General features: G+C 43.5%; 2 protein-coding genes across 2 annotated transcripts; one reads left to right on the forward strand and one right to left on the reverse strand.

The window, feature by feature from the left end:
- LOC115388983 (limbin) lies at positions 1-12,437 on the reverse strand. The gene is made up of 23 exons (XM_030092321.1): positions 12,038-12,437; positions 11,211-11,268; positions 10,746-10,900; positions 10,597-10,653; positions 10,324-10,510; positions 10,102-10,202; positions 9,902-9,967; positions 9,642-9,776; positions 9,400-9,539; positions 7,989-8,313; positions 7,669-7,908; positions 7,417-7,592; positions 7,070-7,229; positions 6,803-6,979; positions 6,388-6,698; positions 5,689-5,863; positions 3,838-3,981; positions 3,494-3,721; positions 3,149-3,345; positions 2,989-3,076; positions 2,708-2,877; positions 816-917; positions 1-532 (listed from the first exon to the last, which is right to left on the reverse strand). The coding sequence occupies exons 1-23, from the start codon at positions 12,230-12,232 to the stop codon at positions 154-156; spliced, it is 3,966 nt and encodes a 1,321-aa protein (XP_029948181.1). The 5' UTR covers positions 12,233-12,437; the 3' UTR covers positions 1-153.
- Positions 12,438-12,782: 345 nt separating this feature from the next.
- Positions 12,783-24,819, forward strand: evc (EvC ciliary complex subunit 1). The gene is made up of 20 exons (XM_030092322.1): positions 12,783-13,143; positions 13,230-13,343; positions 13,441-13,527; positions 19,612-19,835; positions 19,945-20,029; positions 20,109-20,207; positions 20,320-20,448; positions 20,535-20,696; positions 20,791-21,007; positions 21,784-21,932; positions 22,160-22,258; positions 22,340-22,552; positions 22,621-22,730; positions 22,905-23,106; positions 23,217-23,441; positions 23,528-23,648; positions 23,885-23,987; positions 24,086-24,212; positions 24,304-24,400; positions 24,486-24,819. Exons 1-20 carry the CDS (start codon positions 12,979-12,981, stop codon positions 24,632-24,634), a joined length of 2,877 nt encoding a protein of 958 aa, XP_029948182.1. The 5' UTR covers positions 12,783-12,978; the 3' UTR covers positions 24,635-24,819.
- The last annotated feature ends 528 nt before the right edge of the window (positions 24,820-25,347 follow it).

The following is a 25,347-nucleotide window of genomic DNA, read 5'->3' on the forward strand; positions in this document are numbered from 1 at the left end:
GGGTGAGGAAGTGAGCTGCCTTTACTTAGAAACAAAGCCAGATGCTACAAACACTCTGAGAAGTACAGAAAAATGTGCTACAGAACTACCAATTTGTTTTGGATCTTTGCGGACTACATCATAAAACACACAGCAACATATTTTTTAAAGGTCTCAGGGCAGGTTTGCTGGAGCCACTGAGCTTTTCTTCAGATTGAGGAAATTCCTCTTCTTTTTCCGTTTGGGAACATCTGCAAAGTCACGCGACTCAGGTGGCTCTCGAAACACAAACAGCCTTTCTCCAGAAGCTGAACTGCAGGCGGTGCGCTCCTCCGCCGTGCTGTGCAGTCCTCCTGTCGCTGTGTCCGTGGGTTCTCGCTGTGCACCGTCACTGCGCAGCAGTTCACCAGGCGTGGCGGATTTATAAATAAACTCTTGTGTTTTTGTGAAACTGTTGTCCTTTTCTTTCCCCTGAACCGGCGGAGGTGTGTCGCCCGGGAGCTGGGATCTGGGGAGCAGCTTTTCCATCAGACTTTGCCTCTTTTCCCGGAGTCTGTGTGAGGTTCAGAGGACAAAGGAGCTTTTGTTAGTGCTGGAGTATTTAGGAGAGTGTGTGTGTGTGTGTGTGTGTGTGTGTGTGTGTGTGTGTGTGTGTGTGTGTGTGTGTGTATGTGTGTCCCCTGCAGCCAAGCCACACAACTCCTCTGATGAAAGGCATATTTCACTTGAATTAGAGGTTTGTCATCAACGCTGGCGAGCGCAGAACTACAAATTACTGTGACATCAAGCGTTCCAAACATAGCCGACGGAAAAAAAGAGAACTTTAATAAACTCACCTCTCTGTTTCTGCAGAGCAGCAGGGCACACTCTGGAGATTTTTCTGCAGGATATCTTCTCGCAGTTTGACAGGAAGAGTTCGATTAAACTCCCCGGTGCACCTGGTCAGAAGGGCGTCGACATGCTTTTATTAGAATAATACAGATTAAATGCTTCATAGCAGATGAGGACATACAGTTACTCATTTTTATGACATTAGTATCAACTGAGAACGGGGCTTCTACAGCACTCGCACTCATCAAATCTCATATCGTCCTACAAGAGTTACATTATGTTGAGCCTGTTAAAAACACAGGCTTGGAAATCGAGATGAAGCGGTTTGATTTTAAATCCTACCAGAATGTTTTTTAATATTCAGATGAGATGGATAAACTGTTAACTTCAACTTGTGGTTTTGATGAGAGTGTGAAAACACTCTTATCACGCTCACATGTCACAGTTCCTTTGAACTGTGGGTGATTAAAAACACAGTTTATCTTCAGCACAATGGACTCGGAACACAGATTAGTGACGGTTTTAGAGACTTAAAGTGTTCAATATTCAGTCTGAATGTGAATAAATAAAAATGCCCTCCAAACTTTATGGCTTTGTGTTTTTGGCATATTCAGAAAAAGAGGCTTGTTTCACCTGGTATGAACAGTAGAATACACTGCGAGCATCGTGAACAACGAAACAACAAAACAACAAAACATATGTTCAAAATCTCAAAAAAACATATCAGCCCTGTCAATTCAGATCAACTACTTAGACACTTTTATTTCCCTGCTTGAATGATAAATAACTCACATAAAATCCTTTGATTTCGATCTAAAGCTGCTGTGAGAAACAAATCGACTCGGTTCCAAAAAGCAGGGAAAGGTCCGTTGAAATCGAGAATAAAACCACATGTCCCGCATGTTGCTGAGAACATTTTCACTCCCTTGTCCTTGAGCCAGGCAGCCTGAATCCAAAGCAACCTCACATGCATGAGACATTTATTCATCAGCAGGGCGATCCAGGCTCAGCGGGGGCCAGACGAGCCTGTTCCAGGCTATCAGGAAGAGAAGGAAATTAAATGATGAGCAGAATAATTTATCTCTCCATCTTGGCTCGGGGAGAAAGACCCCGGTGAAGACGTGCTCAGGACAGCATTTTGTTCCTTAAAGTCACGACGATGCGGGGAGATGGCCGACGCTCAAGCAGCTGCTCTTGAATCGATGATTTCATTTAATCACTCTGTTTAGAAAGCCGTGTTGTTGAGACCCCGGCAGCGGACTTAACTCCAGGCCAAACTGCTTTAACTGTATCAAAGCTCAAGGAAGGAGGGACGATGACACAAAGTAAGACACACCAGTTAAAGCCCAAATCAGATTTTGTTGGACAATAAGTTAGATCATTTCCCTAATAAACATGTAATCTGAACCAGTTTCGCTGGCGGAGCCAGGGCGCACTGTGAGACCGTTTCCTCACACAGTAACATCAAAACTGAGTTCACAACTTTTCCAGGACAAACAAATTCCTTCTAGCATTACCGACGGTAATGGACTGCTAAACTACAGGACTGTGACTTGGCGTGCAGATCAGAAAAAGGCCGAGAGCCATTTGCCAAATCGAAGGTTTTTCTGAACTGTTTCGTTGTCCCAGGAGAGGCTCTTTCTGAGAATAAACTCCTTTTCCGGGAAAATTGGAAAATCAAAGCTTGGAATGCAACAGACGGAGCAAAAATACTATCTTTAGTGTTACTGCACCCGAGAGAAAACTCACTGAGGGCTGAGGCTTTAACCACTCTGAGGGGGTCAAAAAGAGAACTCAAGAAAACCATAAATAAGACTCTACAGAGCACCTGAGGAACTGGAGCCTTCTTTTATTTGAGAGGCGTCTGGATGTAGGTGATCCTGACCCTGCTTCTTACCCAGAATGCTCCTGCTCTGCAGAAAGAGGGTGCTGCTTTGGGCAGAGGACGTCAGTGATGGAGAGGAGCTCGCTTTCGGGCAGCGTTGGGAGGAGAAGCCGCAGAGCCTCCAGGAGAACGCCCGCTGAGACCTGACACTGCTTCACCAGCCGAGACGCAAAGTCCAAATCCTGAAGAACGGAGAAGGAAAAAGCTTAAAATCTGGACGACGTCACACCTGGAGGACAGGTTTCAGCTGTTTTTGGATGTTTCCTGTCGATCCTTTCTGAACTGAGCCGAACCTGGTCACAGTTTGCGTAGAGCTTCTTGAGCTCCATTTGTTCTTTCAGATCTTCCAGCGCCTGATTCCTGGCGGTCAGTACCTGAAACCTGAAAACAAAACGAATGTTTCAGTGTGAAATTTACGTCTCCACTGAGCGCAGCGGTCCCTTGGCGGCTCACCTCTCAGCCATCACAGCCATGACCTGCTCACGTTTGTAAAACGACTCCTGGAGGATGAACGTCATGCGGCACTCCAGCTGAAGGTGAAACAGGTTTCCCTCGTCCTCGTGTGGATCTCCGTCGGGAGCCTCTGTTTGGGGGAGGCCGTCTAACTCTGACCTCTCCTTCTGAAGCTGCTGCTCCGCTTCCTCCAAACCCTGCGGCCATTGAACTCTTTTAATTAAGATTTAATCAACTCTCTCACTAAGTCCACAGAATAAGCAAAACTTTAAATTCAAGCTTCCTCTGCAAGACAGCAGGGTTTAAATATCTTTACATGCTTCACAGACAGTAGCGGCTACCTACCGAGCAGTGGCTCTGGATACTCTGAGCCATGTCTTGCGTCTCGTGGTTCTTCCTCTCTCGGAGCAGCTGGATGAGCATGCTGTGCAGGCTGAGCATGGCTCTGGTGGTCTCCAGGACTTTGGTCCTCCTCTCAGCCTTCTGGTAGTGGACGGCAGCCATCTGCACGGCCAGGCCGCCCGCCTGAGACTGCAGAGCATCTTCCCTCTCCCTCTGCATGTCCTCCAACACCTGCCAGCATTCGACAAGTCTTGTTGCCATTGGCTTTTGATGAAACACGTGGAAATAAAAGCACTTCAAAGAGACTGAGGGTAAATGAAAGGGATCAATATGAGGAAAAGCTTTGCCTTGTTCATCACTCCGCTCTCCATCTCTTTCTCCTTCTCGAACAGCTGGATCCTCTCCTCCAGCCTGCTCTGGAACTGCAGCAGGTCCGACGTGTCTGTTTTTTGTCTGGCCTCGCCGGCTTTCCCCTTGGACTGCGCGTTCGCCTGCAAGAAACCACAACACCCACAAGGCGGTTGGGAAAAAGCCTCCGAGCTCACTGTTATGATGTGATTAGAAATGAAACCACTCCGCGGATGCCTTTATTATTTCTGCATAACAATGTGCGCTCAACCAGCGGCCACACAATTGAGGCAGATAGCGGTGTGGTTTCCACTGGCGGTCGCAGTTCTCTTTTTCTCTCCTGTTTTTAAACAGCACGATTATATTTGGCTTTAAAACGTAGAGGTTTTCTTCCTTAGAATAAAGTTCAGAATTATATCACATAAACAAAGAGTATTTATAGGGGCAGGCTTCGAGAAAAAGGGGGAAAAAAAAAGTTATGTGGGAATAAAATGTTTTCATCTGATCTGAAGACCTCGTGATGAACTGGATGGAAGCAGGGAGTTAAGAAGACCTTCTCAAGGGTCATTTTCTAAATGTCTCACAGATTGTTGATGGTATTTCAGTTAGACTACTGGACTCTGCTTGTTTTATGTTGACTCCTGTTCAAAAATCTCAGGAAGGCGTTGTGTCTGCTATCTCTGCTCTTGAGTGACAGTCGGGGAGAATTCAGGTTACAGTCTTGGCTGTGGAGCAACAGATCAGCTTCCCTCTCACAGATCATCCAGAAAGCACAGATGTTTGCTAATCCAGTCCAGATGAGTTCATAGGAATCTATCAGACATCCTGAAGGTGAGTCCGTGGTTCTTCAGTATAAAGAAGTGAAGTATGGTCTTCGGGTGGAGGGAAGAGATTAATCATCACAGGGTTGAAGGAAAAGCGATTGTGAGATTGGTGGAGACATTAATTATACTGTAGAATCAGATCTTAGATAAAGGTTTTTTTTTTCCTGAGGCTGGCAGTCTGCAGGGTGAGGAGTTCAGAGACACAGGAGGAAGCCGAGGTTTGTGGATTCCCAGGATTCCTCCACATTACTCTGTTGAGGCGGTTTCGGTATCTGATGCAGATGAATCCTGGTTACCCCCTGCTGGAGGTGCTTCAGGGACAGCAAAGCAGGAACAGGCCTCACTGGGAATGTTCCAGGACGTCCAGGCTTTGGGGACAGGAATGTCAGGGCTTCTCTGTTTTCTATATTCAATCCTACACTGGAAGACTCCCATAAAGCATGTCCAGAACAAACTATCCAGTTCTTCACAATGACTCTTTCTACTCTACAAAAAAAACAGCAATAAGAATTGTTCACAAATCATCGATCCACTATTTTCACAATCTGAAAGTTTAAATTTCATTGACCTTGTGGAGTCAAAGTTAAATCTAAAGATTTATAAAGTGAGCAATACCTTGAAAGACTTATGTGGAATAAAAACATGGAACAAATTGTGTGTGGAGATAAAAGACATATCAAACATAATTCAATTTAAAAAGAGATATAAAGAATCAATTATTGAGGGGTACAGTATTCCCTAACTATGAGGGTTTGTTATGTGGATAATTCTAAATTGAAAAATAGTCTAACTAAGGTAGAAAAGTATAGAACTATTCATGTCTGTATGAATCTACTGACACATGAAACCACTGCCGTGTATAACTCAATTGTTGCATTATGTATCAGATGTAAGCTGAAGCAAAAAAAACCTACTATTTTAGCCATGAATTAAGTTATAAATAGATTTGTATGTGTGTGTGTGTGTGTGTGTGTGTGTGTGTGTGTGTGTGTGTGTGTGTGTGTGTGTGTGTGTGTGTGTGTTCACCATCTGTTTCTCGCTGTCTCTCCTCCACACTGTCAGGGCTGCGTGGAGTTTACTCCTGGAGATGGCGTGGGGCAGCACCAGGCAGCGGTCCACCACAGACAGACACTTCTGGAACTCCAGCTTCATCCTCAGCCTGTCGTCTTCAGACAGAGCGAGCTGAGACAGCGTCAGACACCTGAGAGAGAGAGAGAGAAATACATTTACATGACTTATTTTATCGATCTATACTTCCTGATTGTATCCCTCTTTCACCCAGCACTTGTCCCGACACAATATAATCTATAATAGCAGTGTAATAAAGATGGAATGATCTTGATCTGGAATGATCTGGTTACTTTATAACAGGTACTAAAAGTCTGAGCCAAAAATATGTGTCAGTGTGAGACAAGGCCTTCAGCGAAGCATATGTTTCTATTGTGGTGGTGTGAAAACGCTGGGGAGCATGACCACAAGACAATATAATCAGTACATGTACATACAGAGTGAGAGTCTCATCCACTAATGCCCTGAACACTGGAAGCAACAGAATGTTTCCAACTTTCCAAAATCACTCAGTTTATTTTTGTCAAACTTTCCTAAATGTGGTTTTCATTTCTTTATTTCTCCTTCTGAAATATCTGATTATGGTTAAGATAAACACAGTTTTTGTGGATGAAAGATCACTTAATAAGACCTGACTTGTGTTATCGTCTCTCCGACCTGAAGAAGTCTCTGCAGCTCTTCCTGAGCTCCTTCTGCTCCTGCAGCTCCGTCTTCATGCTCTCCTGCAGAGCTTCCCTGGTGCAGCTCAGCGTGCGTAGAGCAGCCTTGCCCTCCTGGTGCAGTCTCTCCTGGCCCTGCAGGAGCGTGCTGGCTCCCTGTGCCGGGGCCTGTGCCTGCAGCGCCTCGGGTTCGACCTGCAGCGGGGAGCGCTGCGCCCCCTGGGGCAGGAGCGTCAGCACGGCCTGGCTTGCGGAGGGCTGGATGGCTCTGGCATCGGCGATAGCACCCTGGATCACGTGCATGGTCATCTAAAAACCAGACGAAGGTTTAACCACAGAGAGACAAGCTCAGTTTGACTTCTTCTTTCTGATTGGATGATATGAGCGACTGATTCGTCGCGTCCGGGCGGCACCTTGCGAATGTCTGCTGCTGCCTCTTCATCCAGACTGTTAATCAGCTCTGCGAGCTCCAGGCTTTGAGCTGTCAGGAGGTTCTGCCAGCAGTTCAAGTGTTGCGCCACTTCCAGCTTCTCCTCTAGATCTTTAGAAAGACTTGACAGGTCCTTCTGTCTCTGCTTGTGAAGCCTCACCTGGACAGACAGCAGAGAGCAAGAGTTAACACATTAAGAAGCTGCAGAATGTGTTCTACTGCTGCTGGTTCATATCTGTGATCCCCTCACCATCTCAGAGATGAGTTCCCTCCTCTTCTTGATCAGTCCGCAGCGCATGGCTCTCCTCTCCTGGTTCAGAGCCTCATCAAGTCTCTGCCTGACCATCAACAGCTCTTTCTGAGCTTTCTCCTGCAGCTGGTCCAGCTGGTCCGCAGGCCCACAGCTCCCTCTGGTGGACAAAACAACACAAACACAAATAAAACTACATTTAATCACTAAGAACGGGGAAGAATAAACATTACAAAGATGCAATACAAAGAAAATGTTGAAGAATGCTTTCATTTAAGTGACAAACCGTAATGTACCAGCATCATCGATAAAACAGAACCGCTGCAGTAAACACAGAAGGCTCCCACCTCCTGATGTGAGTGAACCAGCTGTCCAAGCTGCTGGAGGTGCTGGTGAAGGTGTCCGAGATCAGGCTGTTGAGGCTGTGGAGGCTGTGCACCAAGAACTTCCTCTGCGCGCTGCGCTCAGCCAGCACATAGCGCTGATTGGCGAGGATGACGTCCAACACCTCCTCCAGCTGATCCTGGACAGGACAAATCAAACAATGACACCCTGCAGCTTTTGTTCCTCAACGTTCAGCTAAATGACTGCCACTCTACCTGACAGGTGAAGTAATCATGCTGAAGGCTCCTGGCCGTGCTCTTCTCCAGCTCTCCCATCCTGGTGGCCTCCTCCAGCTCCTCAGAGAAGATCTTGTGCAGCTCCACCCGGCGCCATTCGATGATCTGCCTCTGGACCTTCGCCGACGCTTCTTCGTGCCGCACCAACAAGCTGCGCTGAAGTCGACTCTGGCTCAGCTTGTGGAGTTTCTCCAGAAGGACGCTGCACTGCAGGAGCTCCTGGTGACGTGAAAGAAGAAATCTTACAGCTTTGCAAAGACAATTCATGTTACAAATTACAAGAATGAAACACCTGTTACCTGCTGGTCTGCATGCTGACACAGCAGCTCGGCCTGAGCCTTCTCTGCAGCCTCTCTGCGATGCTCCGCCTCCATTTCTTCGCGGGTTTCCAGGTTGCACTGAGCAGCCAGGGCGGCCATGCGGGCCCCTCTCTCCTCCTTGAGGCGGCCCTCCATTCCCAGCAGCTGTCCGTGGAGCACACTGAGCAGCCTCTGCTGGGCCCGGGTGCTGGCCTGGCCCCGCGATCGCAGGCCGCCCAGCAGGGACGACATCACGTCCTTGTAAATCTGAATCCGCGTGGCTTCCAGGCTGTTGGTGGCGTGCAGCAGCGTCGACATTTCAAGGCTGGGAGGGATTGAACAGAGCAATCAGAGTGAAGCGGTTCAGGTTTCAGTTCAGATACACAGAGAGAAATGATCTTTATGGCAAACAGGTGCAATCAGAAATAAAATAAACCTTAACATTTCACTAGTTGTAAGTTTTAAAAAATTACTTTATTAAATAAAAATAATGCAACTAGAGAACTATATTGTTTTTTGGTTATTTTGATTCCACAGCTTTATCTCATCATCCAGGGATGGGAGTTTCATTAGTGACTCTTGGCTGTGTTTTCTTTCTGGATTTACTCTATTATTAGAATGGTGAACAATAAAACGTGAATTTTGCCTTTTTCATTAGTTACAAAAGATGATTTAAAAAAATAAAGTAATGCAGGGAGTGACTCAGTGACGGTGCTTAACACCATATTTGTGCTAGGGATAGACCGATATGGATTTTTTAGAACCGATGCCGATATCGATTTTTTTTCCCATCACACTTAGCCGATTATGGACTGCTGATTTCCTTGAGCTGATATTTGGGGTCGATACTGCTTTTGCTCCCTCAATTTACACCAAAAAAATGACACAGTGATAGCAAATATTACAGGTCTATAGCTTAAAATAAGAATCAGGTAAAAAAAATAAATCAGCGAATCCACGCGCGTATCGGCCAATACCAATACAAGTAAAAAAACTCAAATATCAGCTGATTATATCGATGTATCGGTCTATCCTTAATTTGTACATCAACATGAGAAATCGATTTTTCTTAATGTTGGACTGTGTAATAAAAACACCGTATCATCATAAGACAAACAACAGGGTGCCTTCATGGGCCTCAGCTACGATAGTTCATCCTACACAACTTTCAATCTACCAAAAAAGTTGTATTTTCATATGTGTAGAGGCGACTTTTATCAAAAAAATATTGACTTAACAAGCATCAGCTAACCCATGTGTTGATCATCTGAGTGAAACAGAGTTCCTCTTGTGGGACTCACTCACAGCTTGATGTCATTTGAATATTTCTATTTCGAAAGTAGGAATTCCTCAAGTAATAACTTTCCGCCTTCCCAGCTGTCGGACATTAGTCCCTTCAGGGTCGACTCACTTTTCCAAAGCCTGGTACATGTTCTGGGGATCCTCCAGCACCATGATGTCCACCATCTTGTCTTCGAACGCCGCCTCATCTTTAACAGTCTCACTCAGGTTGCAGTCTGCATATTCAGGGTCCGAATCGCCTCTGTTTCTCTGAAGAATAGAAAAATAACTGATGTAATCAATGAGCAAAAAAGGATTCAAGTGTAATTTACTGCAGAAATTCGAGCAACATTTCTTTAAATTTTGTGATACCCGTTGTTGAAGAAGGCTCAGTCTGGCTCTGGGACCGATCAGGGTCATGAGCAGAAACCCCAACAACAGCAGCAGTAACGTGACAAAGAAGCCCGCAACAAATCCGGCAAAATGGACACCGTGGTTCGGAAAAATCTAGAAGTGGAGGGCAGATACGTCAGATTTTCCATTGAGACTGTTTTACGAACCGAGGAAATCACAAACATGTGATGCCAAGTGCTGCAGCTGTGTTTCCAGTCAAGGATCCATGTGAGACGTACCCTGTCGGTGGAATTCACCCTCAGAGTCAGATTAGCTGCTAAAGGGCCAAACATGCTCACGTCATTCTGTGGAGTGAAGAAAATAAAACAGGCTGCAAATGTCTGTGTTATACCGCAAAAACTGACACAGTGGAACTAAAAGAAACAGTTGTAGTTTATCAAAATGTTTGTGAATAGATGTCTCGGTTATAAATACGTACCTGTGAGGCATTGGAGAAGGTGAGAAAAGCTGGAAGATCAAGGACTTCACTCCTATGACTCCTCACATGAGCGGTGTAATTTACAAGAATGTGAGAGCCAGCTTGAAAAGAATAAAAACAACATGTTCATATCTGAAAACAGCGTTTAAAAACAAAACATCTGTTGTTGACTGCATTCAAATGAAAATCTGTCCTGTGAGTTGTTCTGACAGCCAAACATACCGATCAGTGAGTCTATAGTAAACGTCTGGTAGCCTTTCTCCACCACCCGGCCCTCAGTTTTTACAGGCACGATCCCTGAAATGGAGTCCCGGACCGCCACCTGGGACAGGTTGGTGCCTCCGACAGGACCCAGGTTTTGGATCCGGAGGAAGAAGGTCAGCTGAGGCGGATGCGTGTCCAGCTTTACCTGAGGGCAAGTCACATGATTGAGGAGGAAAAATATAACGATTGACAACGCATTCATACACAGATGTGGTTGATCGAACAGCCTACCTGAGCACACTTTTGAAATTTCACACCAAACACTGATGGAGGCGGCACGCTCTGAACCTGAACAGTCAATTAAAACCATGTTATTTATGTTATTATTTCCAGCACTGTTACTTTATTAATAACTGTTTAATAAAGATGAAGTAACACACCTGAGGCAGAGAGAGTCCGGGGCTGGATCTGGTGAGCGTGCTTCTGCCGCTCCTGATGTGCATGATGTCTGACATGGAGCTGAACAAAGAGTTTCCCCGCGGACCGGCGGGGGCTGAGGACAGGAGCGGGCCGGGGTCAGTCACCTCAGCTGTACCTGTTGTGTAAATACACAGAGTTTCAACACTTACCGATCTGTACAGCTACGAGAGACCAAGATTTACTGTATGCATGTCAGAACCAAAATAACAAACCGACTGCAACATGTCTTTTCCTTGACTATGTGCCTCTGAATGTATTGTCAATGGGTTATTTTACTGTGCTGTGTGAAATGCTGAATTGTAGATTATTTCTGCACCTGCCAAAAAGTAATTTCTCTATGGGGACAATAAAGTGCAGTGTAGTGTGTATTCAGTTAAAGCACCGTTTGAGCAGTAAAGATTTAATGAACACAGAAAAGCACACACCATCCATCCTCAGAGCTCGTTTCCCTCCTGGGTCATGCTGCACTGTTGTGGACAGGCTCTGCCAACAGAAAGAGGATGTGCAATTTTACACGTTCAATATGATTTCTTGCGTAATATTGTAAGACTCACTGGACCATACAGCTATACGCAAACAATAGTGTCGAAATGTCTGATATCATTCGGCTTTGAAGTACCAGATCACAAATACTTACATTTTTGTAATTAAATTGTATTTCTGGGTATTTGTACTTTTTGAAGGACATAATTATATCCACATTTCAGTACAGTTTATGCAAGGTGGTCATAAATACGTAGCAGATAAAAGAAAAACTAAAACTTTCTGTCAGTGTGTAAGCATAAAAAATGCTGAGGATAAACTGAAATACAATGATGCTATAATTATGTCAGATCTGCAAGAAAGGCAAGAAACAATAGTTTTCCAACAGTTTGTATTAACGTGTAAACCTCGTAGCAAGTGGACAGCAATAAAAGAATAGTAAAATAAAAAAGAATAATCACAATAACAATATATATTAAAACCAATAATCTAGAAAAACAAGATAATAACTGTGCCAATATTTTACATTCTTGCACGATTAGATGATTTGACCACAGATTGTTATTACAGCAAAGTAAAAATGATATACTGCAAACAAGACAACAGTAATTAAAATGTATATTTTCCAGTATTTTGTCCACAATGTTTGCCTGTGTGACTTTGATATTCTTTGCACTGTTGGACACTTTTATGAGTTATGATTAAATGATATCCTTCTGTGCTATCCACAGAGATGAGAAGCTGTATTCACACATCTGTAAATACTCACCTCATGTTTCTGAGAGGAAGGAGCTGCAGCTGTGAACCATGATGGAGCCGCAGAGGTAGAGTCACTGAGGAGACGAAGCTTCGGTCCGGCCGACACATCGCGGCAGCAGACCCAGGGGAGCGGGAGACAGACGAGGATGTTCAGGAACAACGACCATATCGAGACGCCCTTCGCCGTGAAGCGTTCCCGCAGCATTCGACCACCGAGCAGAGCCGCTAGCTAACATACCGCGTCGCCTCCCGCAACTTTTTCCTCCGCTTCTCTGAATAAAAGTGTTAAAGAGAGCATCTTCTGTGGATGTCAGCCTCTGGACGGGAACAGAGCGTGCCGTTCTGGTGTTTTAAACGCGAACAAATAAGCCATGAGCAACACTGCGGAACAAGATTTGGAGGAGGAAAAAAAATCCAAAACTTTATGGGAAGAAAAGGAAAAAAATGTAAAATGGACAAAATACAGAGGGTGGTTTCCGGCTGAGCCTTTCAAACTAAAAGACTACAAATGACATTCGTATGTTATTGTTTTCATTTTGGTTTCTGTTTCTTCCAAATATTTGAATAGAATTAAAACACTGTCTTAATCCCTATGTGGAAATTATTTTAATTTTTCTCATACCATATTCGTCAAGTTTTCAAACGCTGCTTGTCACGTGCGCTAATACATTGAAAAATTAATCGCGGACTTCCGGTTCCTGCTCGCGAACTTGACCGTCTTGTCTCAGTTGTCCTCATAAATCTCACCCACCCACTGGAAAGAAGTACACCAAATTTGCGTTTTCGTGAGAAGTTTAAGCGTGAACACGCAGCGAATCTAGGCTCATTAACGCATTAATATTTGTGAGGACGCGGGAAAACATGTAAAAGTATGCGCGGAGGGGATGAGTCTCGGGTTGGTAGCCGGAGCGGCGACATTTACAAGATGCAAACTTTGACAAGGACCGGGACATGATGGAGGACTGCGGGACGGATGTTCTGGTCAGTTTCGCCGAGTCTCTACATGTGTACAGCGGCCTGCTGACAGCGGCCACGGTGTGCGGAGGACTGACGGGGATCCTGGCTGCTGCGCTTCTATACATCTTCTGCCTGAAGCCTCTGCTACTGACGAGACAAGTAAACACGCCGTGCTCCAGTCCTCTCCAGTTTCTGCTGTGAATTCACATCAACATGTGTTTTCTTCTTCTTTTTTTTTCCAACAGGGCTACAACGCAAGGAAGCTGCTTGAACCCGAGGATGGAGAATTGGACAACAACCACAGTGACTGTGTGAGCAGCAGCAGGAAGGAGGCTCCGAGTGGCACAAACCATGATAAAGTACTTCACTCCTCAAAGCGCCTAAACACAGACGGACAGTGTTCTCATCACAGTGCGTCAGTCCAGTGTTCTCATTAATATGTTGCTGATTTACCAGGACAAGAAGCAGCCGCCCATGAACAGTGATGTGGCTGCATTTGCATCGAGAGCAAAGGTGGTTTACCCCATCAACCAGAAGTACAGGGTAAGTTCAAACCGTTATCCTGTGGAACTGAAGTTATTTTACCTGTTAGGTAGTCTTGCATTTGTTATGTCTTTTCTGATAACCCTTGTAGCATGAATAACTGAGTCGGTAGTGTTAAACACATCTTCCAAAAGTGACATTGACATTAGAAAGAAAGGAGAACCTAGAGAAAGTTGAATCATTATATTTCAATGTGGAAGGCAGGAATTTCAGCAATGAGTTAGAAATGTGTGAGTTTCTTGCTCAATGCATGACAGTTGGCAGTACAACTTTTGTAGTATTAGCCTTGTTTTAAGATTTTAATAATATAGCCCACTTAAAATCAAATTGGATTTAAGTTGCATCTAAACTAAAATGAATTTGACACCACTGCAAGAAAGTTGCGTTGCTTTGATTGATTGATTGATTTTATTTATTTCAGTCTTCTTTTGGCATGAAAACACAAGTAGCATAATTCTTACAACTTAAACAATACATTTGACTGAAAGGGTATAGGCAGAAGTTCATCACTTGTGTCGCCTACCCCTAGCAACATAAACATTACCAAGACAGCAACAAAAAATATATCTCAAAAAGAAAAGAACTAAACCGACCTAGTTCATACAGGTATTACTTCTTCTTCTCCTTATAATTTTTTTTTTTTTTTTAAATTAATTAATTTATTTTTTTAATCCACCTTTCAGCATCTCTTACCCTCATACATCTCGCACCCACACACTATACTATTATTCATGACATACACCCAAAATTATACACTCACACACAAACACACATGCTCAGCCATAATTTGACTACAATCATTTCTATACTTTGCAAGTTTTCCAGAGTGGCTTAATCAGTAACTTTATATTTATTTATAATACTGACCTTATACATTTTTTTAAAAGTGTGAACATTTTTGGAGCCCTTTAATGTATCATCCAGATCATTCCATAAGTTGACGCCTCTAAACGAAACGCATCGACTTTTCAAGTTGGTCCTCGCTGGTGCCGTTTTAAAAATCATGTCTCCTCTGAAATTATACTGTCTCTCTCTGGGTTTGAACAAGACTTGGATATTACGAGGGAGCATAGTATTATGAGCCTTATATATGACTAAAGCGGTGTTCAGATTGACAATATCCTGAAATTTAAGACACTTTAATTGTATGAAAAGATCATTGGTTGGAGCGTAGTAATCTGCCTGGGTTACAATTCTTATTGCCTTCTTTTGGAGTAAGAAAATTGAATTAGTACTTGTCTTATAATTATTCCCCCAGGTTTCAACACAATAGTTAAGATACGGAAGGATCAGAGAGTTGTATAGTAATTGAAGAGCACTTTTATTCACTGAATGTTTAATTTTATGTAATATAGCAATTGTTTTTGACACTTTTGCCTTGATTGTGTTGATGTGCAATTTCCAGCCTAATTTATTGTCTAGTGTTACTCCTAAGAATTTTGTGGAATCCACCCTTTCAATCTCTACACTGCCAATTTTAATACAGCACTGTTTATTGATTTTTCTGTTACCAAAAATTATGTATTTAGTTTTGTTCACATTTATCGATAATTTGTTGGTGTCAAACCATTTTTTTAAAATATCAAGCTCCTTTTCGGCAGTATGTAAGAGTTTATCAAGGTCATGCCCGGAGCAATACAGGCTAGTGTCATCGGCAAATAAGATACAATTAATATTTTTTAGGACATGGCTAATGTCATTTATATAGAGGATAAATAACTTTGGTCCCAATACTGATCCCTGGGGTATTCCATAAGTTACAAGACTTTTAGTTGAGTTTGTATTACCAAGTTGTACATATTGTTCTCTTTCTGATAGGTAACTTTTAATCCAGTCTTGAGCAACCCCCCTGATCCCATATCTTTCCAATTTTTTTAGTAGTATTGAGTGATCAATCGTGTCAAACGCCTTACTTAGATCTATGAAAATGCCAACGGAGTATTTTTTTTGGTCTATTGCTGTGGTTAAATTCTCCACTAAATCCATGACGGCCATTGATGTTGACCTGTTTGTCCTGAACCCATACTGCTGCTCACATAAAAGTTGATATTTATCGAGAAAATGGTCAAGTCTTTTTACAAATAATTTTTCAATTACTTTTGAAAGCTGTGGCAATAAAGCAATCGGTCGATAGTTGTTAAATTGATGTTTGTCTCCATTTTTATAAACAGGTATAATTTTTGCCGTTTTCATTTTTGTTGGAAAGACACCAGTTAAGAAGCTTTGGTTACAGATATATGTGAAAGGAGCAACTATATAATTAATTATTTCTTTTACCATAGTTATATCAATATCGTTGTTGTCTGTGGACCTCTTATTTTTGAAAGAGGTAACAATTTCAATTATTTCTTTTTCATGTACACCTGTGATAAAGAAAGAATTTACATTATTTGGGATTATTTTATCATCAATTCCAGTAGTATTAGGTTGTTGAACAATTTCTTTGGCTAAGTTGGCGCCAACATTCACAAAGTAATTATTCAACGAATTAGCAATTTCCTCAGGCTTGTTGATAATTTGATTTCCCTCAGTAAAAAACTTTGGGTATCCTTGTTTTATGATTCCCTTCCTGATTATTCCATTTAGCACTTCCCAAGTTCCTTTAATGTTATTCTTGTGTTGTTCTAGCTTGTTACAATAATATAATCTTTGATTACATTTTATAATTTTTAATAATTTGTTCTTATATGTTTTGTATCGAAGTTCAGTTTCTTTCGTTCTGTGTTTCATGTACATTCTATAAAGATATTTTTTCTTATTACAGGCTTTGACTATCCCCCTTGTAATCCATGGTTTTCCCTGTCTAGATGTTTGTGTGATAGGTTGCTTTCTAATAGGACAGTGTTTGTTATATATCGTCAAGAGTGTGTTTAAAAAAACTTCATAGGCCCTGTCTGGATCTACAGAGGCATAAACCTCCTCCCAGGTCTGTGCACAAAGGTCTATTTTGACGGCCGCCATGGCCTCCGGGGTTGTATGTCTGATGAGTTTATATTGAGTGGTTGTCGGAAATTTGCCCTTTTGCATGAAATTATGGAAGATGGTGAAGACGGGTAGATGGTCACTTATGTCATTTATAAGTAGTCCTGATGTGATTTCATTACCCATCTGATTTGTAAAAATATTATCAATTAAAGTAGCTGAATATGTAGTTATTCTTGTTGGTTTGGTGATAAGCGGGAAAAAGTTATGACTGTACATTAACGTAATAAAATCTGTAATTTTTGTACTTCTTTGGGGATTCAAAAGATTTATATTTAAGTCACCACATAAAACATGGTGCTTCTTTATATTGCTGAACAAGTGTTCTGCGTTTTGGATGAAGGCGTCTAGACATGATCCAGGTGTCCTGTACAGACAACTGAGTAGAACTTTCTTTGACCCTTTTAATTCAATTTCCACTGATAGACATTCGAGGATTCCATCAATGGAGACTGACTTATTTTTAATCTTGGTGCTCCTCAGATCTGAATCTATATACAAGGCAACACCCCCTCCCTTTTTGTTTATCCTATTGATGGTGTGCAGTTCATAACCTTCCAATTGTACTTCAGAGCACTTTTCCTCATCAAGCCATGTCTCAGACACGGCAATGGCAGTAAATTTGCTAAATTGATAAAGATACTCTTTCATGCTACTATAATTCTTGTATAGACTTCTGCTGTTAAAATGTATTATGGAGAAGGCTCCATCCATGTTCACACCCCTAAATTGTTCATCAGTATAATATTGACACTTTCCGATTAAATTGTTGAAGAGGTTTTCATCAGGATCTATATCATTGCCAAACTCATTTTCTTTACAGTTTCCTTGTAAACAGTCTCTTAATTCCGTATCATCGGCTTCATATTCTAAGTACAGTTCACTATTGTTTAAAGGATACATTTCATCACCACTATCATTTAATAATATGTTATTTAATTCCTGTTCATTTGTCATCATGAGCCATAATATTGAAATCATTCACACATTCTCTTGCACTCTCCTTCTTGCATACAATATAGAGTAGCACACGCGCAAACACACACCCACATACTCACCCAGCCATAAACATAGCGCACGCACACAAGTGTTATATCATTCATTTTTGTTTGCATTGGTTATTATACTGAGCCAACACCACTCTCTCTTGTTTTTTCCATTCTTGGGCACGCAGACCTGAATTCGCACGCGCACGCGGACTAATCATGCACACACATAAACACATACACGCGCACTCTTGGTCACTCACATACGCATCATATGCACACTCACCACGCATGCACGCGTACATGCCCACAACCATGCATTCACATACACGCCCGTCCTCTCGCTCACTCCCTTGTGCACACTCGCACTTCCATGCGTACTCGCACACACGCTCGTCCTCTTGCTCACTCCCTTGTACACACTCGCACACATGCTCGTCCTCTCGCACACTCCCTTGTACACACTCGCACACATGCTCGTCCTCTCGCACACTCCCTTGTACACACTCGCACACATGCTCGTCCTCTCGCACACTCCCTTGTACACACTCGCACTTCCACGCATACTCACATACATGTTCACCCTCTCGCTCTCTCCCTTGTACACACTCGCACACATGCTCGTCCTCTCGCACACTCCCTTGTACACACTCGCACACATGCTCGTCCTCTCGCACACTCCCTTGTACACACTCGCACTTCCACGCATACTCACATACATGTTCACCCTCTCGCTCTCTCCCTTGTACACACTCACACTTCCACACATACAAAATGTCCAAAAGTCCAAAGCTTCCCAAATCATCCCAACCCCATTTCATTTCTGGCTCCCTTAGACCCAAATCCAACATAAATTTGTCCATCTTGTCTGTCCACCGTACATTAGAGTTCATAATCCAAAGCGCAGATATACATCCCGATAATGCCTTAACATAAAGTTCCTGGAATAGTCCTGAAGAAGAATAGAAATCGCATTATGTCCCAATCCAAAATAGTTGTCTCTCTCTGTCTCCTTTTCCCTCTGTCTGTTATCCTACAATCCATAGTGTGGTACGTTATGTCTGTTTTACAGAGGACACATTTGGTCTCCCCAACTGCATGGGCACTCAGAACTAGAAGAAAGTTTAATATCATTTGTACTGATCAAGGTCTTGACGTTCCCTTACCAGTATGACTTTCATCTGCTCTGGAGTGGTCCCGTTGAGCTGAATGAAAACTTTACAGTTTCTTGTCCATGTGCCTCTGATCTTGTGGTTTTTCTTCAGGATCCGGGCTTCTCGTGCAATTTCTGATGTTTTTTTGGTTAAATGCTCATTCAGGTAGACCTCGGATCCTCGCAGTTTCTTTCCTTGTTGAAGCACCTCAATTTTGTGTTTCCTGCTCACAAGGCGCATGATGATAGCAGGTTTAGTTTTATCCCTTCGGGGGAGCGTATGGCACGCCGAGATGTTGTTTGCGTCCAGATGTATGTCCTTTTCCTTGAAGAACTGCAGTACCTGTTCCTCCAACGAGAGGAGATCACCCGGCTCCGCGTCCTCGCCGATGTTACGACCCGTCGCTGCGGCTCTGGCGTAAGAGCGGGGTTTGATGTTTAACCCGGAGATTATTACATCCTCCTTCCTTGTGTACTGTTCTAGATCTTCAATTCTTCTTTCCAGATCAGTAATGGTTTTGTCCTTCTCTCTGATAATGTGCTTTAACTCTTTCACTTCCGCTACAAGATCTGTTAGCTTGGTCAGCTGTTCAGTGACTCTGGCCATCTCCGCGGTCATCGCGCTAAGCGACTTACGGATTTCCTCGATGTCGGTCTCCATCTGTGCGCTCTTTTTCGGGGGCATCGCCAACAGTTTGATCTTTAGTTTTTCTCGTTTGGTTTAGCAAAAATCTTTAGTTTAGTTGCGCTCGATCTGCCGACAACTCACAGGGCGCAGCCATCTTGTCTGCTCATTTTGAACATGTACAGATCAGAAGTGCAGTTCAATGGATGTGATTTTAGAACTGGAAACAGTAAAATTTGCAGACTATTCTTCAGGTATTTAGCTTCTAGTAGTGAGTAACAGACATATTAACAGTGCCCTGCTGTTGAATAATATCATATTTTTCATGTACCTGGCAGCCTTTAGCAGACGGAGCGTCGAACCCGTCACTCCACGAGCACTCCAAGTTGCCAGCGATGCCCAATGAGGAGTCGTCCTCCTCCACGGACGGAGAGTCTCTGAGCCAAGAGCAGGACAACGATGACAGCAGCCAGTACATCTCCTCCTCCCTGGTCCCCAAAAGCCTGCAGAACCAGAGTTTCAACAGGGTTTCTCATTATCCCCACACACTGACACAGACAGGGTAGGCTGAACTGAAAACACACAACATGAATCTCTTCATGAAAATGCATAGACAAGTTTTTTTTTTTTGTTTGTTTTTTCTGTGAGTAACTTTTATCTTATTGCTCCAGTTTTGAAGGGAGGATCAGTCTTTACTGCTTGGCCCTGCAGGATATACAGCGTCACTGCACTCAGCTTCAGGAAGAAAAATACCTGGTGAGCTTTGATGATCCTTACATGCACTGATAGTTCTTAAGGAATGCTCATATTTGTACTTTCTTTTATTCTTCTCTAGATTTTTCTACAAATGCTGAAAATGATTTTCAGCAGTCGGTTTCCAAAAGACAAAAACGATGCCGACTTTTCCAAGAACATCCTACAGATGCAAGAAAAAGTGAGAGAAAGAGATGCGCTACTCTCATACATGCATGCACAATGTTTTTTTAAGGCACTTGTCTGTTTAATTTATCTACAGAACAATTAAATGCCATCACTTATCTTTTCAGGAAATAAGTGAGTTGAGAAAACAGTTGCCAACAGGACAAGCTGTCACCGAGAACAGTCACGATGCTTCCTGCACGCTTGAAGAAATTGAAAGAGCTCAGAAAGAGCTCCTTGAACGTGGCATTCAAACAGTAAAAAAGCAAAAAATATTCCTGAATAGTTTCTAAATGTATTGTCTCTACTACTAGTACTAATTAATGTCGGTGTCTCTCCACAGTCCAGAAGTTTCAGCAGACAGGTGGAGGATTTGTGCCAACATCTGCTGAGGAAGACCAGCGTTTTCTCTCCGGATGAAGCTCAGGAAGTGATTCTCTCTCTCAGTCAGACACTTCTGTTGGTAGAGACTCACCTGATGAAGGTACAAGAAGCAGATCTTAAGGTAAAGCAGCATAGAGTGCTTTTCATTCCCCTTTATGCTTTAGTCACATCCTCATCACATGACGTCTGATTGATTGAACACTTTAATTTCTCAGAGGATCCAACAGAAGCTGCTGTGGTGGGAGGAACTCACGGGGCTGGTGCAATCCCAGCCTGCCTTGCTGAGGGGGGAAGTGTCTCTGAGGCAGAGTTTGATCGCCACAACGCTAGAACAGCTGACCAGTGACGACGTCTTGAGATTCAGTCACATGGAGAAGATACTGTCAGAGATTCAGGCTGCTCTGACCGAAGGGCTTCAGCTGTGCAGTGAGGGTGAGGTTGCAAAACTGTAAATGGATTTATTCTAATCTGACAAAACTGTTTTTCCATTTTCTCAAAAGCATTTTGCCAATTAAGAAAGTCGAACACCGACAAGCTGTGTGTTCAGGTGCTTTCTATCTATTTTAAAGACTTTCCAGTGGCAGTTAGTAATGAATGAACATGTAACCTACTTTCAACTTGAATTATATTCTTGTTAAATAGACCATTTTCTAAGTATCCCCTTTAGCTCCTTAAATAAGGCCAGGTTCTTTCAGGACAGCAGTGAACAGTTTCATGTCTCACACTCTTATTCAATCGCTTTCTGCTGGGGAAAAAGCTCCTGCAGTCCTAACGTGCTCAGATACATGTCATATACACTGCTTTTCTTTTGGAGTGCTGTGGCCACGAGATTTGCACCACAAGTACTGTTCATTGATTATGTTCCAAAGTATATTTATCTTGTCAGTATAGTTATAATTAAGACACTTGGATTTATCGGGGACTTGTCAAATAAATGTACAACTGCTTCAGCTCCTTTTTCTGAGCTCGCTCAAATTTAAACATCTTGCAGTTCTTTGATGTGTGATTTGATGTGTGTGATGTGTGATTGGACAGTTTTACTACAGACATGCTGGTGGTCACTTTAATCACTAGTACATGAGTGCAAAAGCAAAACACACATGCCAGATCCTGTCAGTATGTTCAGCTTGCCAGCTTCAGCAACTCCAATCATATCGTCAGACCTATTTTCACCCTGCTCATCTAAAAGTTCATTGTTTGCGTTCCAGAGTGCAACAGGAAAACAGCAGAGCTTGTGAATGAGAAGTGCAGCAAAAAGGAGTCCAAGAGGAAGAAGCTCGAGAGAAGCCAGTCTAAGGAGAGGAGCCGCACTGTGGAACAGAGGCAGACGTACAGTGACCTCCAGGAGCTCTCCAAGGTCACAGCACGCTCCTTCCCTTACGTCAGTGTGAACCAGGAATCACTGTGACCTGATAAATAGGCCAGAAGCTTCCTGCAAGTACTTCTTGTTAGGCTGGTGTAGCTGTGAGATTTTCCTGGTTTCTGTTTGTGTTTTGCTTCTGGAGTTACTTCGCAGCTTGACTAATTGTGTTGCATTAAGAGACATAAAGCTGCTATCTAAACCTGGGCTTGCATCCACCACAGATCTACCAGGAGCTCCTGATGAAACAGAGGCAGCAGGTCTGTGACTTGGAGCTGCAGCAGGACAACAGAGTGGCAGAAGCCCTTTGTGATCTGTGGAAGGTGAACGTGTGAACATTAAGGTTTACATCACTGTGGATGCTTGTACTTGTAAATCAGCCATATGCAATTGTGTGTCTTCAGAAACTGCGTATCTCATGGTCAAAGAAGCTCGGGGATCTCGCCAAGGACAGGTTCCTCACATCTGTTCGGGCGCAGACGAAGCTGTCGGCTGAGCACTGTGAGAAACTTTGGTTGGACCTGGAGCAGCAGCTGGCTGCTGAGCTGCAGCAGGCGGAGAACACCACCAAACAGCAACTGGAGAACATCAAGGCCGAGCTGGATAGAGACGAACAGGTACACATGCTGCGGTGGATCGGACACATTCGATCAGTCCCTCACTAAACCGTCTTCTCTTTGTGTAGGTGTGGAGTGAAGGGATGGCACTGGTGCAGGCCTGCCTGAACCATCTGCATGAGGAACAGATGAAGATCCTCCAGGACGTCACAGCCAGACAGAGCTACACTCTCAACAGGTGAACCCGATGAACCAACGTTGTTGAGGCACATCCTTTACATAAATCAAACAGTTTTTAGTCTGACAGCAGAGTCGAAACACCGCGATCTTCGATTTGGCTATAAACACGTGGAGCATTGAGATCAATGTTTACGGCCTAATAGAAAGGAATGGAATGTGATCTTTCTTCCAGTCAAATGGGGCAGCTGATCAGGAAGAAACACGAGCACCTGTTGGTGGCGGTGCAGCGGTACTTTGTGGTCAGGCACTTCTGTCTGCACATGCTGAAGGAGATGAGGCTGTCAAAGCTGAAGGCTTTCTCACAGACTGACTTCAGAGCTCTGCTGATTGACGACCCCTGCAGAAGCCAGCCCTGTGCTAACTCATCTCGCAAGGTGGGAGATACCATATGAGATCTGAGGAGCCTTTCTACAACCATTCTGCATCACCGTCACAATTTACTTCTATTTTTACATTTAGAGTTGTTGTTTACTGACATTAACAGAATAGCAGTGCCAGCCTGGCAGAGAGGCATCTGGGGCCGGAAAGTCAGCTGTTGGGGAACAACTTCCAGCAGGAGTTCCTGTCTGAGCTGGAGACGGGAACAGAGCTCCTCCAGAGCCACGCACAGCTGCTGCTGGGCAACGCCCTCAGCCACGCCGTCCAGCTGATGAGCAGTCACTCTCACAGTGGGTCCCAGACCTGCTACAAACAGGACAATGACTTAAAGGTGAGCTGAAGTGGGTTTAATAAGATTTGATCTAAAGGTGAAGTCGGTGAAGCTTTTTAAGTCCAAGATGTCTCTTCTTACTCAAGCGCCATCTGACGGAAGCCGCTGCAGAGAGTGTGTATGTGACCAAAGACTCTCTGGCTGCGCTGGTCCAGAGCTACTATTCAGCTCTGGAGGACATTACAAAGACATTCCCACAGAGCCAGGGTGAGACAACAATCTATATACCCCATCTGACGATCACACTCTTTGTCAAGATATATTGTAGCTCTATGAGATCATTACAACGATTTTTAAACTGTGCCAAGGTCATTTCAAATTACACGAAACCAACACGGACAGTTTATTACAGTTTTTTTTTTCCTGTCTTCAAACCTTATTAGAGACTGACCCTCAAACAATATTTTTAACTTTCGACTTTCCTGCCGTCACGTTTCCTTCAGAGGTGAGTGAGAAGCAGGACAGCAGCAGCCAGCTGAGCAGAGCCCTGCTGAGGGAGCTGGTGAACTGGGGCAAGAAACCCGCCTCCGCAGAGTTCCAGCAGAGGTACTGTTACTCTGGTCCTGCTGTTCGTTTTGGAGAGGCTTTTCACTTAGTTCTCATACAGTTTTCTGTCCTCATGCTTTTTTTCTTTATGTATTAAGGGTTGAACTTCACAAGAGGAAGGTTCTGGATCAGTGTGATTTGGATCAGAAGATGATTTATGAAGAACTGAGTCGGAGGAAAGCAGCCCAGGATGAAGTCATGGAAAGGATCAAAGAAGACTCCCTGGTTAGTGTCCTGCATGCGTAGTTTACATCTCAACTTGATGAGAGAATTAAACCTCATTTTCCTGTGAGCTCTGTTTCCTTGTGTCCATTAGGAGGCAGAAGAACGCTTTATAACTGAGCTGGCAGCACTGGCCCGAATACCTGTCCACAGTCCAGATCCAGAGCCCACTGATGAGGACGACGACTCTGGTGAGCTTCAACAACACAGCTGCTGTTTGAATCTACTCTGTTTCAATCCACTCTTTCCTGACGTTTTTGCTGTGTGTCTCAACAGGCGATCAGAGCGCCAGGATTTTGGACCTGCTGGCTTTGAACCCAGCATTAGATCCAGCCTTGAATCCTTCACTGACCCCAAGTTTTGTTACTCCAGCAGTGAAAACTCAACCAAAGAAGAAAAGAGAACGAGAGTCTCGCCTCAGCTGATAACGTACCATGCAAAAAACTTCCTATAGTTTTTACCTCGGCAAGCCAGTATCTGTTTGTTGATAGCGATTATTGATTTTTATTTGTAAAGTATTAAATGATCTGTCTCTCTTTTCTATGTTAATGGATGGATGCCTTGATAGAATAATGCAACAAAAACATTTTTAATAAAATGTTGTAAAGATGCCCTGACGTCGTCCATCTGTCACAGTAGATCAGTTCTGCTCTGCATCTTGTCTCACACCACTGTAGTAACGTGGCATGGCTCAATGTTTATACAATGGAGAATAAAAATACCTTTAATAATTCCTTCCCCAAGCATACCTTGAAACAATGCAACCCCTAAAATGCATTAAATGTACCAGCTTTCTTTGCATCCCGCTACCACAGCCAAGCAACAGGCCTGACGGTAATGGCTCACTGCCTGTACCTGCTTTTCAAACTAGGACTCATTCACCGCATTGATTCCTGAGTACAGGAGATGATGGATGCCCTCCTCAGTGAGTTGTCAGATGAATTAGAGATGTCCACTCTGATTGCAGCAGAGTGCTACTACTCAACGATGAAAGCCTTGCCCCTCTCTTGGTCTAATGGGGTTTTAAGTACAAGCCTTTATGGATGATAATGTAGAGTAATGGTGAAAAAGTCTGTGAAGGCTGAGGTCTGGCAGGCAGCTCTGTGTGTGTGCAGCAATCCGGCAGGTAATTTAGCTT

The sequence above is a fragment of the Salarias fasciatus genome, chromosome 5, assembly GCF_902148845.1.
Source record: "Salarias fasciatus chromosome 5, fSalaFa1.1, whole genome shotgun sequence".
NCBI classification, from domain to species: domain Eukaryota; kingdom Metazoa; phylum Chordata; class Actinopteri; order Blenniiformes; family Blenniidae; genus Salarias; species Salarias fasciatus.

Excerpts from the sequence above, each read along its gene's own strand:
- evc (XM_030092322.1), top strand. The coding sequence starts at position 12,979 with ATGATGGAGGACTGCGGGACGGATGTTCTGGTCAGTTTCGCCGAGTCT. Across the intron at positions 20,697-20,790 it reads TACAAGAAGCAGATCTTAAG|AGGATCCAACAGAAGCTGCT; the intron begins GTAAAGCAGCAT and ends TTAATTTCTCAG. Across the intron at positions 23,442-23,527 it reads AACAGGACAATGACTTAAAG|CGCCATCTGACGGAAGCCGC; the intron begins GTGAGCTGAAGT and ends TTCTTACTCAAG.
- LOC115388983 (XM_030092321.1), bottom strand. The coding sequence starts at position 12,232 with ATGCTGCGGGAACGCTTCACGGCGAAGGGCGTCTCGATATGGTCGTTG. Across the intron at positions 7,593-7,668 it reads ATGATTACTTCACCTGTCAG|GATCAGCTGGAGGAGGTGTT; the intron begins GTAGAGTGGCAG and ends TGTCCTGTCCAG. Across the intron at positions 5,864-6,387 it reads AGCTGCAGAGACTTCTTCAG|GTGTCTGACGCTGTCTCAGC; the intron begins GTCGGAGAGACG and ends TCTCTCTCTCAG.